Source organism: Acipenser ruthenus, chromosome 1, assembly GCF_902713425.1.
Source record: "Acipenser ruthenus chromosome 1, fAciRut3.2 maternal haplotype, whole genome shotgun sequence".
Taxonomy (NCBI): Eukaryota; Metazoa; Chordata; class Actinopteri; order Acipenseriformes; family Acipenseridae; genus Acipenser; species Acipenser ruthenus.
In genome coordinates this window covers 59,472,736-59,489,030 of record NC_081189.1, presented here as the reverse complement: position 1 = coordinate 59,489,030, position 16,295 = coordinate 59,472,736, and the positions used below count along the sequence as shown (strand labels likewise).

The window sequence follows — 16,295 nt, the reverse complement described above, 5'->3', positions numbered from 1 at the left end:
CTTGTGTTCAAGAATGTCAAACCATTTTACAAGCACTGATCAAAAATGTAACCTCCATGTGACAACATAGAAATATGTGCTTCTAAATAAGTGTATTGAGGCATTTATCAGATTAGAGTCAAACAGATTTAGAAGCTAGGTCATTAATAAGTGGATATGTTGTTTTGTACAGGTGCAGAGGAGAAGACAAACGTGGTGCTCGTTATCCTTATTGGCAGCGGGGTGATTGCCATGTTCTTCTGGCTTCTTCTAGTATTCATCATCCGAACCATAAAGAGGGTAATGAAACAGTTCTATTGCTGTCCCATGAGCAAGTTATCCCGCATGATAGATTTAAACTGACTGGAGCTCCTTTGTGTTTTTTTTCTTCATTGTGTCTAAAACAACAGGCACATTTTTTCTTTTCATACCACTGAGTCCTTGCATGGCTTACTAAGGATCCCGTAATTCAGTAGTAATTGAACAAGCTTTGGCTTATTAAAATGAAATTAAAGTAATTGTGCGTTCAGGCATGCATGCTTTGAACAGCTAGTAAAATTAGGGGTTGATTTGCTTAGTTAATTCTTGCTCTTTGAATGATCAGCCTGTTGAATGATCAGCCTGTTGAACAACAGCTAACATGACTTCTCATTCATACCAAGACATACAGTTTATGTAACCAGACTTCATTGTCTTCCAGTCCAGTGGAGGGGAACTAAAGACAGACTATTTATCAATCATTGTCGATCCCGATGAAGTACCTATGGACGAGCAGTGCGAGCGACTGACATACGATGCCAGCAAATGGGAATTCCCCCGAGATAGACTTAAGCTAGGTAAGACTACTTAAACCGCCCCCCTTTAGGTTATTTGAAGTATGTGCCATAGTAATTGTACCATGATGTAATTTTTTAATCCATTCATATAGCATACTCTACATTCTCATCGGATGATTATTGAGTATAAACATATACTGTAAATAGTACAAAAAGAAACTAATTAACAAATACAGTATGTGTCTAACTGCATTACTACATTTCTATTAGTACTACCATGCTATATGTATAGATTGCTATCCCCAGCTTGTTGTAGCTCAGAGGATCATTCATTTAATTGTTGCTATTGATTCTTTTTGTTCCTGCATCTAAACACTATATTCTAGTTATATCTAGGAATGAACTTAGTGCGATTAGGGTAAGGGTTAGGGTTAGCGACATTACTTAGTAACATTTTGTTAAAAGTTTGGTTACTAATTATATTCTAGTTTAGGATAATGAACTGCTTCATCCTAGCCCTAAAGGGATACATGCACATGCTTGGTCTAATAAGTGCAGAGGGTGTGTTGGAGTGGTTAATGTTTGCTGTGTTTTGTTCTCAGGGAAGCCCCTTGGCCGTGGTGCGTTTGGTCAAGTCGTAGAGGCTGCAGCCTTTGGCATTGATAAAACCACTACATGCAAAACAGTTGCTGTAAAGATGCTGAAAGGTAAGTAAATGGGAGACTTCCAAGAATGAACTAGTGTGTTATGAGTTGTTGTTGCCAGCTATGGCCAAAAGTGTTGCGTCATCCTATAGAGTTAACACATTTTGCTTCATAAAGTCGACTGAAACCTGCTGAATAAAGTTACGTTAACATATTGAATTACATACTGCTTTATAGTTTTCCATATACTGACAAAAATTAATAAATGTGACATTTCGAAATCTAACATGAAATACTGTACTACTATTATGGTTTCTGGTAGACTTTTGTGATATAATTTTGTAGTTTCTTTGATTACATGATGTTAAATAAAATATCTAAATTATGTTCATAAAGTTTATTTTTTATTTTTTATTATGTCTCAATCCTAAAATTATAGGTGATGCAAAACTTTTGGCCATAGCTGTACTGTACTCTATAATAATATTATACTACTCACCTTTTCAGAGGGAGCCACTTCAAGTGAGTACAGAGCCCTGATGTCAGAGCTGAAGATACTAATCCACATTGGGCATCACCTCAATGTAGTGAACATCCTTGGAGCGTGCACCAAACTTGGAGGTGAGAACCACCACTGTTTAATACAATTCATGACATCAAGTGTTAGGCACACTTGAAAATTGAAGCCATCTCACTATATTTGAATGTTGTTTTGTGAGGGTGAACCTGTAACTGTAGAATGGATAAAAAAGAAAAAAAAAACATTATATATACTTTTATTGTTCTGTTTATTCCAGGTCCTTTGATGGTGATTGTAGAATGCTGCAAGAATGGCAACCTGTCAAACTATTTAAGAAGCAAAAGAGAGGAATATACTCCATACAAGGTAAACAGCACGTTGTCAAGATTAGAACTGAAATGTGTTTGGACTTTTTTGCATGAATGCAGTTTTTTTCCCCCTAATATTTTGCTCCAGTGATAAAACAGAAATAAACAGGAATTTATATTGTTCAACGACAGAGCAAAGCACTCAGATTGAAGCAAGCAAAAACCAAGAGTATGAACGAGCTGAGTGTTGAAATGAAACATCGATTGGACAGCGTTGCAAGCAGCCAGAGCTCTGGCAGCTCAGGATTTGCAGAGGACAGATCGCTCAGTGACCTGGAAGAAGAAGAGGGTAGGGCCAGTTTTGTTACTGTAAATGCTTATTGTTCCCAGTTTTACAGTCCCTACAAACAAAAGAATGGCTCTTATGTTTGGGATTTTTATACTTTGACTCAAATGTGGAAAGCTGTACACACATGAAGATATAAAATGCCAGATAGAATAGCTTAAAAAATGGTAAAGACACTGAAGTAATTTTCAACATGAATAATCAAATTGTTTACTTTTGATAACACATGGGTAACTTATAGTTTTTTGTTGTTCTTGGTACTGTTTGTTTTCAAAATAACAGTTCCCAGTTTTAAAAGAGAGATAGAGAGAGAGAGAGAGAGAGAGAGAGAGAGAGAGAGAGAGAGAGAGAGAGAAAGTACATACTGTACCTATCTCTGCACCACTACACAAATGTAAAAATCTAAAGTGAAAGTGTAGGATATGCAGCTACACAGTATGAAAAATCTTAACACAAAAGGTTAACATAAGGTTTTATATTCATGACATTGTTTTAGACTGAAATAAGCTTGTAAATAGGATATCATATAAACAATCTTTATAGAATACAATATCATAAATACATTTGGTAATGAAGTGTGGCTTTGGCATTTACCTCTTATATGAGAAAATTCCATTAAATGATTTCTCATTAAATGATTGCTCAAGGTTTCTTTCGCAACAACATTCCTGTAACTGATGTTGATAGAACCGTCTTGTATTCTTGTATTCTTGTACCGATGTATTCTCTGTGGATTTTAATAATCTTAGTAATAAATAAATAAATAAATATGTACGATAAAAGTACCCAAGTATTTTTAGAGCCCAGTGTGTCAGGGAAATCCCAGTGGTTCAGTGTCTGTTTCCTGATATTAGGAGTGACCTGTCAGCGGGCATTGAAAGATCTCCCTGTTTTTGCACATCAAATATGAACAATTCCATGCCCACTTCCTCTGCCCTTTCTTTGATAGGAGTGGAAAACCTCTGCAAGACTCCCCTGACAATGCAGGACCTGATTTGCTACAGTTTCCAGGTAGCCAGGGGAATGGAGTTCCTGTCGTCACGCAAGGTAACTTCAAATTACTTTATACTCTTTTCATTAAAATAAAAAAGAGTCTACACAATTTTGCAGAATTTAGTAAAAACTAAATAAATATGTAAAAGAAACAATTGTTTGAACTATGAAAACTGCCAATACATTTGGATGAACAAGGAAATGCTGTTTATATAGAAAACTAGTCTGGATATGTGTACTTGATATCTGTCTGTCTGCCTGTCTGTAATATTCAAATTGAGCTGAATGAAGTTATAGACTTCCGTGATTATTAGCAATGTTTTGAACCCCCCTTTTTCAGTCTGTGATTGTTTACTTGATTAACATGCTTGTATTTGAAGAGGCTTTGTGCTTCAGCGTAAACAGAAAGCTTCCCAGGGCACTTAGCAACCAACAGTGCTGTTGATGTTGTATCTCTAGTTGGGAGAGGGACCCCCACCTCTGACTGAGTGTACAGACTCATCTTTTTTCCATCTGCACTAGATAGTGTGTCTTTAGATATGAGACAGGAATCTCATGCACATGTTTTCTTCTGTTTGCAGTGTATCCACAGGGACCTGGCGGCTCGCAATATACTCCTGTCAGAAAACAATGTGGTGAAGATTTGTGACTTCGGACTGGCCCGGGATGTCTACAAAGACCCTGATTATGTCCGCAAAGGAGATGTAAGAGAAAATCCCCAAATTCATTAGATGAAGGGTTTGGTCTCATAGTTAGCATGTTGTTTATTACATATTTGTATGAATTTATAAATATCCATCTAAATAAGGTGCTCAAATCTGATCAACCATTTCAAAGGATTGTTACAGTTATATTTAAAAAAAAAAATTACAATTAGAAGAAACTAAGTTAAGATGTCAACAGATAATTTTTTTGCATTATTTTAACAGGCTCGGCTTCCTTTGAAATGGATGGCTCCAGAAACTATTTTTGACAGAGTTTATACAACACAAAGCGATGTCTGGTCTTTTGGTGTGTTACTTTGGGAAATCTTCTCTTTAGGTAAACAATTATTTTCACTAAGACAGTAATCTTTTCCTTACCTATTCTAAGTTGATCAGTAGCTTACCTGTACTCCAATGTTATTTCAACAGGTGCATCACCTTATCCTGGGGTAGGAATCGATGAGGCATTTTGTAGAAGATTAAAAGAAGGCACAAGAATGAGGGCACCTGAATATGCCAGCCCTGAAATGTAAGTATAAAGTAATAAAATATGTACTTCACAAATAATATAACAACGAAGCATGTAGCTGTCTTGAAAGTATATATATATACAGTACTGTGCAAAAGTTTTAGGCAGGTGAGAAAAAATGCTGTAAAGTAAGAATGCTTTCAAAAATAGACATGTTAATAGTTTATATTTATCAATTAACAAAATGCAAAGTGAGTGAACAGAAGAAAAATCTACATCAAATCAATATTTGGTGTGACCACCCTTTGCCTTCAAAACAGCATCAATTCTTCTAGGTACACTTGCACACAGTTTTTGAAGGAACTCGGCAGGTAGATTGGCCCAAACATCTTGGAGAACTAACCACAGTTCTTCTGTGGATTTAGGCAGCCTCAGTTGCTTCTCTCTCTTCATGTAATCCCAGACAGACTCGATGATGTTGAGATCAGGGCTCTGTGGGGGCCATACCATCACTTCCAGGACTCCTTGTTCTTCTTTACGCTGAAGATAGTTCTTAATGTCTTTCGCTGTATGTTTGGGGTCGTTGTCATGCTGCAGAATAAATTTGGGGCCAATCAGATGCCTCCCTGATGGTATTGCATGATGGATAAGTATCTGCCTGTACTTCTCAGCATTGAGAAGACCATTAATTCTGACCAAATCCCCAACTCCATTTGCAAAAATGCAGCCCCAAACTTGCAAGGAACCTCCACCATGCTTCACTGTTGCCTGCAGACACTCATTCGTGTACTGCTCTCCAGCCCTTCGGCGAACAAACTGCCTTCTGCTACAGCCAAATATTTCAAATTTTGACTCATCAGTCCAGAGCACCTGCTGCCATTTTTCTGCACCCAAGTTCCTGTGTTTTCGTGCATAGTTGAGTCGCTTGGCCTTGTTTCCACGTCGGAGGTATGGCTTTTTGGCCGCGAGTCTTCCATGAAGGCCACTTCTGACCAGACTTCTCCGGACAGTAGATGGGTGTACCAGGGTCCCATTGTTTTCTGCCAATTCTGAGCTGATGACACTGCTGGACATCTTCCGATTGCGAAGGGAAGTAAGCATGATGTGTCTTTCATCTGCTGCAGTAAGTTTCCTTGGCCGACCCCTGCGTCTACGGTCCTCAACGTTGCCCGTTTCTTTGTGCTTCTTCAAAAGAGCTTGGACAGCACATCTGGAAACCACTGTCTGCCTTGAAATTTCTGCCTGGGAGAGACCTTGCTGATGCAGTATAACTACCTTGTGTCTTGTTGCTGTGCTCAGTCTTGCCATGGTGTATGACTTTTGACAGTAAACTGTCTTCAGCAACCTCACCTTGTTAGCTGAGTTTGGCTGTTCCTCACCCAGTTTTATTCCTCCTACACAGCTGTTTCTGTTTCAGAATGATTGTGTTTCAACCTACATATTGAATTGATGATCATTAGCACCTGTTTGGTATAATTGTTTAATCATACACCTGACTATATGCCTACAAAATCCCTGACTTTGTGCAAGTGTACCTAGAAGAATTGATGCTGTTTTGAAGGCAAAGGGTGGTCACACCAAATATGGATTTGATTTAGATTTTTCTTCTGTTCACTCACTTTGCATTTAGTTAATTGATAAATATAATCTATTAACATGTCTATTTTTGAAAGCATTCTTACTTTACAGCATTTTTTCACACCTGCCTAAAACTTTTGCACATTACTGTATATATATATATATATATATATATATATATATATATATATATATATATATATATATATATATATATATACAGTATATATCAGAGGTTGGCCAAACCGCGGCTGCACGCGGCTCCCAGGCAGTTCAAGTGCGGCTCCCGGTGAAATGCTGGGTGATGCACGCTTTGCGGCTCAAATGAACTGAAGAAAGAATAATAAACAAAAATGAAAAAAATAAAAATAAACACAATGTTTATTATTTATGTTCTCTGTATTCATTTATGTTAATTATTCTTTCTTCTCTCTTGTTCTCTCGCCTGTTTATTTGAGCCTGCATGTTCACTCAAGGAAATTTCGTCAGTTGTTGACTTTCGACACCGCTTGCTGGCGCATGCGTATTTCGAAGCCGGATGTGCAGTTAATAGTACTACCATAATAGTAGTACCTCAAACGTCATGAAAACCCATTTTCATCTGAATATCCTCCTGGATCAGGCTTAATGCAGATGCTGCTTTCAGCGTTTAGTAAAGAAGCTGATTTAACGACTGAAGCAAACGTCCTTATTCAGATGAATGAATCTTTTTATAAAATTGGAGTGTTGGCGCTAGACTAGAGAATGCATGTTTAAATGTTATATTGCAGGTCTAAAAGTAATATTATATTTACATATCTTACGTCTCGTCATGAGCAGGTACTGTAATCCCTTTCAAAATAAATACAGTGCATTAGTCATCCACAAAGCTCAACAGTATTTAATACACGCAGCAGTTATACAAAAAAAGTGTCTTTTTTTTAAACCCAGCATTCAGATCCTCAAGGGAAGAGCTTTTCAAAAAGAGTCCTTTCAAAAATGTGTGTTTTTGGTGAAATCAGGTCAGTTATTGTATTTTGCTTCATAATAACTGAATATATTTTATTTAAAGTGCATAATACGTGATAGCCTATAGGTGTATTTTGGGGGGTGAGATCTGGGGCTCCACCCTGCTTTCCCTGTCAGTCTTCTCCTATTTCCTATTTAAGTCTGAATCTCACACAGCTTGCTGTCTAGCGTTTTGTTTTCATCTAGTGCTCAATTTGTTTTCATCTAGTGTTTTCGCTTTCTAGCAATCGCTCAGACTCCGTCAAATGTGCTTAAACTTTCTCTCTTTACTAATGTCTAAACTTCATCTTCTCGTTCTCTCGTCCGATGATTTAGAGCAATTTTCCTACCTGCTCCGAAGATTTTTCTCATCCTTCAGCTTTCTTTCTTGCTGCAGCATCGCCAGTTCAGCTTGCAACTACCTAATCTCCAGCCACGCCGTTCAAAGCGCTGCTTCATTATTCAACCTCTGCTGCGTCTCCATTATAAAGATCGGCCCTCCGCCAAACTTTTTAAAGCTCTGTTCGACAAAGGCATCAACATTCCCGTTGCAGCAATCGTCTTGCCCTTAATGTCTATTGCAAAGCTTTGTTTGCAGAACATTGTCTTTTCCACCGCCTGCAAACAACTACAAGCAGTCGCCCCTCCCAGACTTTTCTTTAAAGATTGGTACATCAACAGGATTCTGAAAGCTATTATCGTAAAGGTATTTTAAGCAGCAGTAGTGTCCCTCCCCACCTGGTCATTCAATAACAGAATCACACAATTCTGTTACTCTCTCGACTCCTTGCATATGCCAGTCAGTTTCATGAGGCCCTGTGAGCTCTGTGCCTCAGTCCTGCAATCTTCCAGCTTCCTACGGCTGCGTTTTCACAACTGGAGAGAGTAAGTTCAACTCGTGGAATTCGTAACATTTAAATCAACTGCAGGCGTGTCTCGTGGACCTATGATAACTTACTAATATACATGCTTAACTGTCCTAAAATATGTATTCAATGTATTTTTAAATTTATAATAAATATGTAAAGAATATGCAAGATGTCTTCATCGATAGTCAGATAGACGATGCTCAGCAGGCCATGCCTCACTTGCCTGTACTGACGAGCCGCCTGTGATTAACAGCCCCTTTATCAGGCGTCACTCTCTTTCTCTCTCCTAACATCAGAAAATAAATAATTGAAGGTAAAGATATCAATGTTACACTTAAGTCACGCGAAATTAAGTTCCACACCACCGTCAAGAGCTGGATCAATACTTTATTCTACATCGTGGAGCTCTCGATTAGATACGAGGGTACTATGCTCTATGAGTACCATAAAGATAAAGCATTCTGGTCCTTTCACTGCAAAAGTCATGTATTTTCAAATCAGGATCCGTTTTACTGTGGAAGGTTAGTATTTCATTCGATGTGAGCTGCCAGTCAGCTACGGAAACCATTTCCTTCGATTTATCAGCGTTTCAGTCAGAACTGCCTCCTACCTCGCAATGGACAATACACTCATAGACCGCACCTGATCAAATCAATAGGTTTTGCAGCCGCCTCAGAGCAATGCATTCTACATCTCTCACGAAAGCAGCCTCATCTTTGGCACCATCTAAATCACCTTAACACTTAAAGACCAACATCGACATCCTATCAAAATTCTGGTTGGCAGACAATTGTGCAACAACCTCCTGCAATCCCAAGAAGGCACTTCATGCAGCTTAATTTTGCTCATATCTCACAATGAGTTACTTTTCACTCACTTCAGAAGATCTCTGCTCGCTATAGCAGGCCACTGCACACTACTGACGACAGTCCACCACACACTGTTACAGATCACTGCTTCAGCAGATCTGCTGTCAAGCTCCCACTTCCATCCACTGTCATTCTCTTCTTACACAGATTTGCCGCAATAATATAGAAGATCTGCAGATTTCAGCAGTTGGTTCCCGCAGCAGCTCCAGCACCTCTCCAAGTTCTGCAATACCAGCATCGAGTGTTCCTGTGAGCTCTCCTCTCTTCGAAATGACGTGTCCGTTGCCCTAGCAACATCAACAAGATCATCCTACTTTACAGGCTGGTCTTCTTTCTCCTCCTTCTGTGCAAAAAAATAAATAAAATACAAATTCAGCCAGTTCCATTTTATCAAGATGGGATCTTAGCCTTTATCGTCCATGCACGAGACATTCTACACCTCTCTGCTTCTACAATCAAGTCTTACATCTCCGGAATTCAGTTCTATTACCGTCTCGTGTCAGTGTCCTCGCCGATTCTTCCGGCCATTCCAGCAATCTGCCTGATGCTCCGCGGCATATCTAAGAGCTCCCCTCCTACTTCCCCATCTCGGCTTCCCATATCTTTGGATATTCTGCTGTTACTCATGTCAATCTTGCGAAAACCCCTTTGATCTCCTCATGGAAGTCATGTGCTTAACTGCTTTCTTTGGATTCCTCAGATGCACTGAATATACAGTCCCATCTCTTTCCAGCTTCCCTTCTCTCAGCATCCATTCCAGCGACATCTCCTTAGTTCCAGATACATCTACAGCAAGAAGGCTTTCCTCATGACAGATCCACTGTTCACCAGCTCCTCCCATGCAGTAGTTACAAGACATTGGTTCTCAACTCACCTTGCCTCCCTCATGTCCAAAGCAGACCTTTCTCCTCAGTTCTACACTCCTCACTCCTTTAGAATCGGAGTAGCCATCTCAGCAGCAAAAGCCAACATTAATCAGCATCTAATTAAGAGCCTAGGGTGCTGGTCCTCCTTAGCAGTAGAATCGTACATACACATCTGTTTCCAATATTGCTGCAGCAGGGTGGGGCGGGGGGTGGGGGGTTCCTCTCCACTGTGCGGCAGGTAAACAAATAATTTCACGCTACCCATTCTTTCGTCCTGTAAAAAAAAAAAAAATCGAATCCATCTTGTTTGTCTCATATGTCTTTTTCCTCCTTTCCCATATTATGCATTGGCACGTGAACTATTGTTTGTCCCACGGGTGTGGGGTTCTGCGGGGAGCCGGTTGTCCAACCTTTGGGGGCAAGTGAGGCTCACTTCCCCGACCTCTATGGCTGCCACCATCCGCGCCTCCGCCAAGGGGGGTTCTCACAGCCCACACACTCTATCCTTTAGCAGCACCTGCTCTTTATCTTCCTCAAATTGAGACTGGTCTCTATTTCCAGCTCCCTCTTCTGTCATTCCTTTTCCAGGTTCTTCAGCGCAAGAGCCTATTCCTCCTACAGAGCCTGTCGTGGGCTCAGCCGAGCCAATCTATCTTACATGTTTTGTGGTTCCAGAGGTTGCTGAACAGCCAGCCTTTGAGGCCGCTCCCTCTCCTCTGGCCAAGAAGGCTCCCACTGGTCGGGAACCTCTTTCCTTTCCTATCCTATCCCCTGAGACCACTCCTCAAACTACCTCTCCAAGTAACGACCTTTCACTCCAGCCCTGGCTCTCGCCCCGTGAAATACAGTATAAACATAAATAATGGAAAAACACCAGTGTGTTACATTTACATTTTAATACACTGTAGATCTGCAGTACAATACAAATTACACAGAAACTGTGTAGGTAATGTTCTATCCCTTGTTCTTGCGTATTTTGCTGCAATCGAGAGACTACTGTACTGCACAACAATGCTAGTATTTAAAATGTCTTGCTCTCGCAAATGTTTCATGTTTTACAGTGTGTGTCTTGCGGCTCTCAACCATATGGAAATTTTGGTATGTGGCTCGCAGGGTCAGGAAGTTTGGCCACTCCTGGTATATATGAAGAAATGTATATACTTACAAATGTCTGCCTGTTATACACTAAGTATGCTGTCTTATTTTTTTCAGATACCAGACCATGCTGGACTGCTGGCTTGGGGACCCTAAGGCCAGACCCACATTCACTGAGTTAGTGGAACATATAGGAAACTTACTTCAAGCAAACGCTCAACAGGTAACAGCTTCATTATGCGTATTGTAACAGAAATATATTGTACATCCCCTTTTATTTATATGCCATAATTATTTGGCTAATTTTGCTATATCCATTAAATGTGCTATATACAATTGTATGATGTTGGATTAATGTCTAATTTTGAGTTTGTTGAAAAAAAGAGGAAAGAAGTTTTTATTCTGCAATAGAATTGGATTGTAAGTTTCAGGGTGGTACTATTAAGATATGGGAACCTGAAAACAAACCATACCATATCTTAAAATTAGGTCACATGTTTAAGTTGTGTGAATGTGGGACCTTTTTTGTGTCATTTTTAAAAGCCAGCAAAAGTGCACATTTTTAATTTAAACATGTGTTTGACATGTTTCAAGGGTGTTAACCTTGCTTCTGATTGGTCAGTTTCATTCCAGTCACGCAAAAAAAAAAAAGAAACAGATTCTATTTTAGCAACGTGAAATTTTCTCAAAGCGACGTCGCTCGCTGCTGGTGTGGATACTCCCATTTGACTGCAGTGATTTCTAAATTATTCGCTCACATCGCTCGCGTCCAGTGTGGATGCAGCTTTAGAGAACACTTCCGGTAAGAGAACACTTTGCTTGCTTCCCGAGGGGTGTTCTCTTAGCCAGAGATTACTGTATAGTGCTCCCCTTTATAATGATATAGTCAGGAGACATAGTTACTAGACTGTGCTATTTGTGTTCAGCTTTATAATGAGAATGAAACAGCTAGTGGAGTGGCATTATGTGGCAAATGGTAGCCACAACCATGCCACTTATCACCTGTTCCACGGTATAAAGGGTTCTTAAAAAGGGGCAGCACTGTAGTTGTTTTGATTTGATAACGGAATAAATAACAGTTTTTTAAAGGATTTAAAATATTATTTGTAAATTATACCACAAAGTTATACCACAAATACAACCACAGATCAATGTATGTCTCGCTACTTTTTTTACACATTGTTTTTATTTTATTTATAAGTTGCCCTTTAAGCACAGTTTGTTTGAAAAAGAGATTAACGTCATACTTATGTCTTTGGGTATATTATAGGATGGGAAAGACTATATTCCTCTGACCACTTCACTGAACTTAGAGGAGGATTCTGGTCTTTCGCTCCCCACATCACCTGCTTCCTGCATTGCAGAGGAAGAATGTTGTGACCCAAAATTCCACTATGACAATGCTCCAGGGTTTAGGTATGTACATCAGCTTACAATCAAGCCATGCTTACAGTGTGAAGGGAGCTGAAAAAGGAAGATGTGTGTGTTTAAGTTGGAGGATCAAAATTACCATAAAAAATATAATGAACAAATACTGTCCCCCTCAGATGCAGAATAAATGTAGTGCATGTTCAGCTTAATAAAGCAAACAATTGCTTGAGAAAAGAAATTGATTAAATGAGTTCAAATGTATTTTCTGATGAAACTAATAAGTAAGGTCGAATATTTTCTAGAATAGCAGTGGTCACTCACTGTGCAACACATTTTCAAAAAAGCTTACTTTGTCCATTGTTGATCTAGAGAGCTCATATCAAGTGAATCATTTTATTTGCTTGATATTGAACAATATGATTTAGTCCCCTGTTATTCTAAATGGCTTTATCTAGCAATGACATTTATGCATATGAAGAGACGTTTTTTATTTAATATTTGACAAAATAAAATGCCAACAGAGAAGTGTTTATTCAGGCTTAAAAACAACACTATCCTTTTTTTTGTTTGTTTCTGTAGCAGGTACGAACATGGGGGTAAAAGGACAAGCCGGCCTGTGAGTGTGAAAACCTTTGAGGATGTCCCTGTAGAACAAACAGCAACTGTAAGTCTGGTTTTGTTTTTTTATACTTTCTGTTTTGCAAGAGGTTGCAGGTCTTGGGTTCAGGTGCCATCTGTGGGCTGAGTTTTTTGGATTAAAAAAAAATGATTCAAAGAGGGAAACGGGGGTGGCGTGAGGGGTAGGGTTAGCTGCTCATGTCCATGTCCATGGTAGGCCAGGAACCGGACAGGGGATTCGCTTCTACCAAGTGCTTTGTATACACTAGAGAAAGACAGACATCAAGACTGTTGCTAAAAGTTTGTCAAATCAACAGGATAATCAGACAGACAGTGGAATGATTCTTTCATCTGAGGAACTGAAAACTCTGGATAACCGGCAGAACCAAAAGCTGACCTTTAGGTGAGTGCAGACTCTCAAACAGATTTTTGTCCTGTGAGTCAAGGGTACCCACGCAATCATTCAAAAGCTACTGTTTATTATGCAATCAGACAATCATTTCAGCTAGTGTCTTCATACTTATAATTCATACACAGATGAAGGCACTACATGAAGTGACTGCTTGACTTTGTTGATGAATGTTTCACATCAAAATTGTATTTATACTGTACTGGCTACTGTAAAAGTAGTTGTTAGAGATTAAATGGAAATAACATTGCAAAACTGTTAAATGGAATCATATAGGTTACATATAACATTATAATAATTAGCCAATAAACTGTAACAGTTTGTTTATGTAGATAGATTTGTGTTAAGAGTGGGAGGATAGAACTAAAGATTCCATGACAATTCCATGACCAAACGTCATTCTTAAAATTCTGTTCCTTCCACAGCCCCATTGTTCCCTGCAAGAGCAAAGAATCAGTGGCATCGGAAACCTCTAACCAGACGAGCGGTTACCAGTCAGGATACCACTCTGACGACACCGACACAGCCATGTACACTAATGATGAAACAGAATTCTTAGACAAGCAGGAAGCTCTTAAATCCGGCTGCGTGCAGCCTGTGAAGTACAACCATGTCATTCGCTACAGCGCGCCTCCGGTGTAGAAGGAACAGAATAATCAGAGGGCCCTGCTGCCTGCTTGAAAGACATTGCAAAGTACGATGAACTGCTGCCACTTGGTGTCTTATGAACTGCATGCAAACTGTGTGCGTCTTCCGATTCCAGGCTCATAATAAGGGCTAAAAACTGTAAAGAAGAATGACGGTGCGCACTTTTTTATTTTTTTTTATTTTGTATTTCCATCAGCAAAATAAGATGTGCAAACCTCACAGCAATAGAGCACTATTTTTTTCTCATACATTTTATTTGTAAGAAATTATTTAACATGTTTGTATTCCAAAATTCAGAACGGGTCTATTATAGGAATATCTTACACTAAAGTACACAACTTCCCCCAAGGTTTGCTCCTGACTGAATCTGGAGATCTAGAAGCATTAAGGAGTAGAAAACACTGAATTTATCAATGCATTTTCTGTACATTTTTATTATTATTATTATTATTATTATTATTATTATTATTATTATTATTATTGTTATTGTTATTGTTATAAATAGAACTGCAGCTTTGTAGTATATGACTTGATGTATTTTTTGGGGCGATGCATAATCTGGCACATATTTATAAATAATATATTATGTGACAAAACTAAGTATATGCACAATATTTTATATATATTTAGTTTTCCATGTGCCTAGAATGCACTAATGTTGTTTGGATCAGATGTTTTCTTTTTACTTAAAAAAAGAAGGAAAATAAGAAACTGAAACTACAAAAGGGCACATTTATCCATAACTGGGCGATCTGAGGACTTTTAGTCTAATAAAAACTGTTCACATTACTTTTGAAAAATAATATATTTTAAAAGTACATGCTTCATAACACAGGGAACAGTAAACAAGCTCCTTCTCATGATTTTAATTCTGTAACAATAAACAAAGATAAAGTTAGTAACTCGCATCTGTTGTAGGAATTTCATGTTTTCACTTATTTTTAAAGAAACAGTGTCATGTAGTAAAAATACTGCTAAACTGGAGTGCCTAAGCTTTCTTGAACAAAACAATATTAAAATCTAAAATGTGATACATAAAACTAGTTTTATACAATAAATGTCTTCGCTGGTCAAACCATTTGTATTTGTTTTGGCTTAACATTTAATTTACCTTTATGAAACATACTATATAAATATGCTGAGACACTGTGCACAGTAACTTCCCTCTTGCTCCAATACCAAAACCTAAGAAGCTACAACACTTCCTTTTTCGCACATAGCAAACCACAGCAGTCTTGGATATAGCACCCCTTGCCACTTACTGTACCAATTTCTGTACAGTATGTCCATTCATGGAGCTGGCACAAGTGAACAGCACAAAAGAAACACATTCTTTACAATGGAGCTAAATGTACTTTTTTTTTTTTTTTTACACACTGAACAGAGTGCATTTGAATTTTAAAAAGCACAACATGGAAAAGTACCCTTTAATCCCACATTTGTCTGTTTGTCACATACTGAGGTGTGCAATTTTCTACGTGATCCTCAGCCACCGGGCAATTTTTCAACAGCTCCTGGAGACAACATAGTAGGCAAATATTTTTCAGGATTCAGGAAGGGTGAGTGAACAGAATCCTCAAGTTCTCGATTGTTTCATGGAGCAGGTATACATGGAAATAATACTGAATCCACATCAATGACAGGTTTGTAGATATAAAAAAAAAATAGTTTGGGAGAAATACTAACTAATCAATAGAAAGATGTGTGTTTTGTTTCAGGCCTCCAGTGTGAGTACATTTGACACTGATTATGTCCTATGGGACCTTCTCTAAGTTGCTGGGTTGAATTTGTGTGGGAAGATAAACATCTGCCCGCACCATTTAAGAGGCAGTTAATGGTGTTTAGAAAAGAAAGTCTAACTTTACTAACTGATACTTAGTACTTTAGTAACTAAAGTAAAAAAAAAAAAAAAAAAAACTCTCCAGGGACATGGATTTGTTTTTTAATAACGTGATGCTGAAAACAACTTGAAAATACATTTTTAATATGTATAGCACTAGAATTGCTAAGCTTTTTCTCCAATATAACAAAGAAAAAGGTTTAAAAGCAAGAAATTTTAAAATATTTTTTTTACATCTATATATAGGCAGCACTGGAGCAAAAACGTACTACTTTTTTTGATAGATAGGGTGAAGCATTGCTGGTAAACTCACAAAATAGGTAAGTTGCACCAGATACATTAAATTATACAGAAAAATCAATAAACTCAAACTAGCTAAAGCCGAGGAGGTTATAAATAGTACCCC

The 16,295-nt window shown here is 38.4% G+C and overlaps 1 protein-coding gene across 1 annotated transcript in view; it reads left to right on the top strand.

Moving 5' to 3' along the window:
- Positions 1-15,200, top strand: part of LOC117420387 (vascular endothelial growth factor receptor 2-like) — a 32,080-nt gene extending 16,880 nt beyond the window's left edge. Inside the window, exons 16-30 of the mRNA XM_034033799.3 lie at positions 173-279; positions 680-815; positions 1,358-1,462; positions 1,907-2,020; positions 2,197-2,285; positions 2,420-2,576; positions 3,523-3,620; positions 4,148-4,270; positions 4,496-4,607; positions 4,700-4,799; positions 11,121-11,226; positions 12,274-12,419; positions 12,954-13,038; positions 13,310-13,395; positions 13,827-15,200. Of these exons, the coding sequence (XP_033889690.3) occupies positions 173-279; positions 680-815; positions 1,358-1,462; positions 1,907-2,020; positions 2,197-2,285; positions 2,420-2,576; positions 3,523-3,620; positions 4,148-4,270; positions 4,496-4,607; positions 4,700-4,799; positions 11,121-11,226; positions 12,274-12,419; positions 12,954-13,038; positions 13,310-13,395; positions 13,827-14,043 (1,781 nt within the window). The 3' untranslated portion in view covers positions 14,044-15,200. The remainder of the gene's footprint in view (positions 1-172; positions 280-679; positions 816-1,357; positions 1,463-1,906; positions 2,021-2,196; positions 2,286-2,419; positions 2,577-3,522; positions 3,621-4,147; positions 4,271-4,495; positions 4,608-4,699; positions 4,800-11,120; positions 11,227-12,273; positions 12,420-12,953; positions 13,039-13,309; positions 13,396-13,826) is intronic.
- Positions 15,201-16,295: the final 1,095 nt, after the last annotated feature.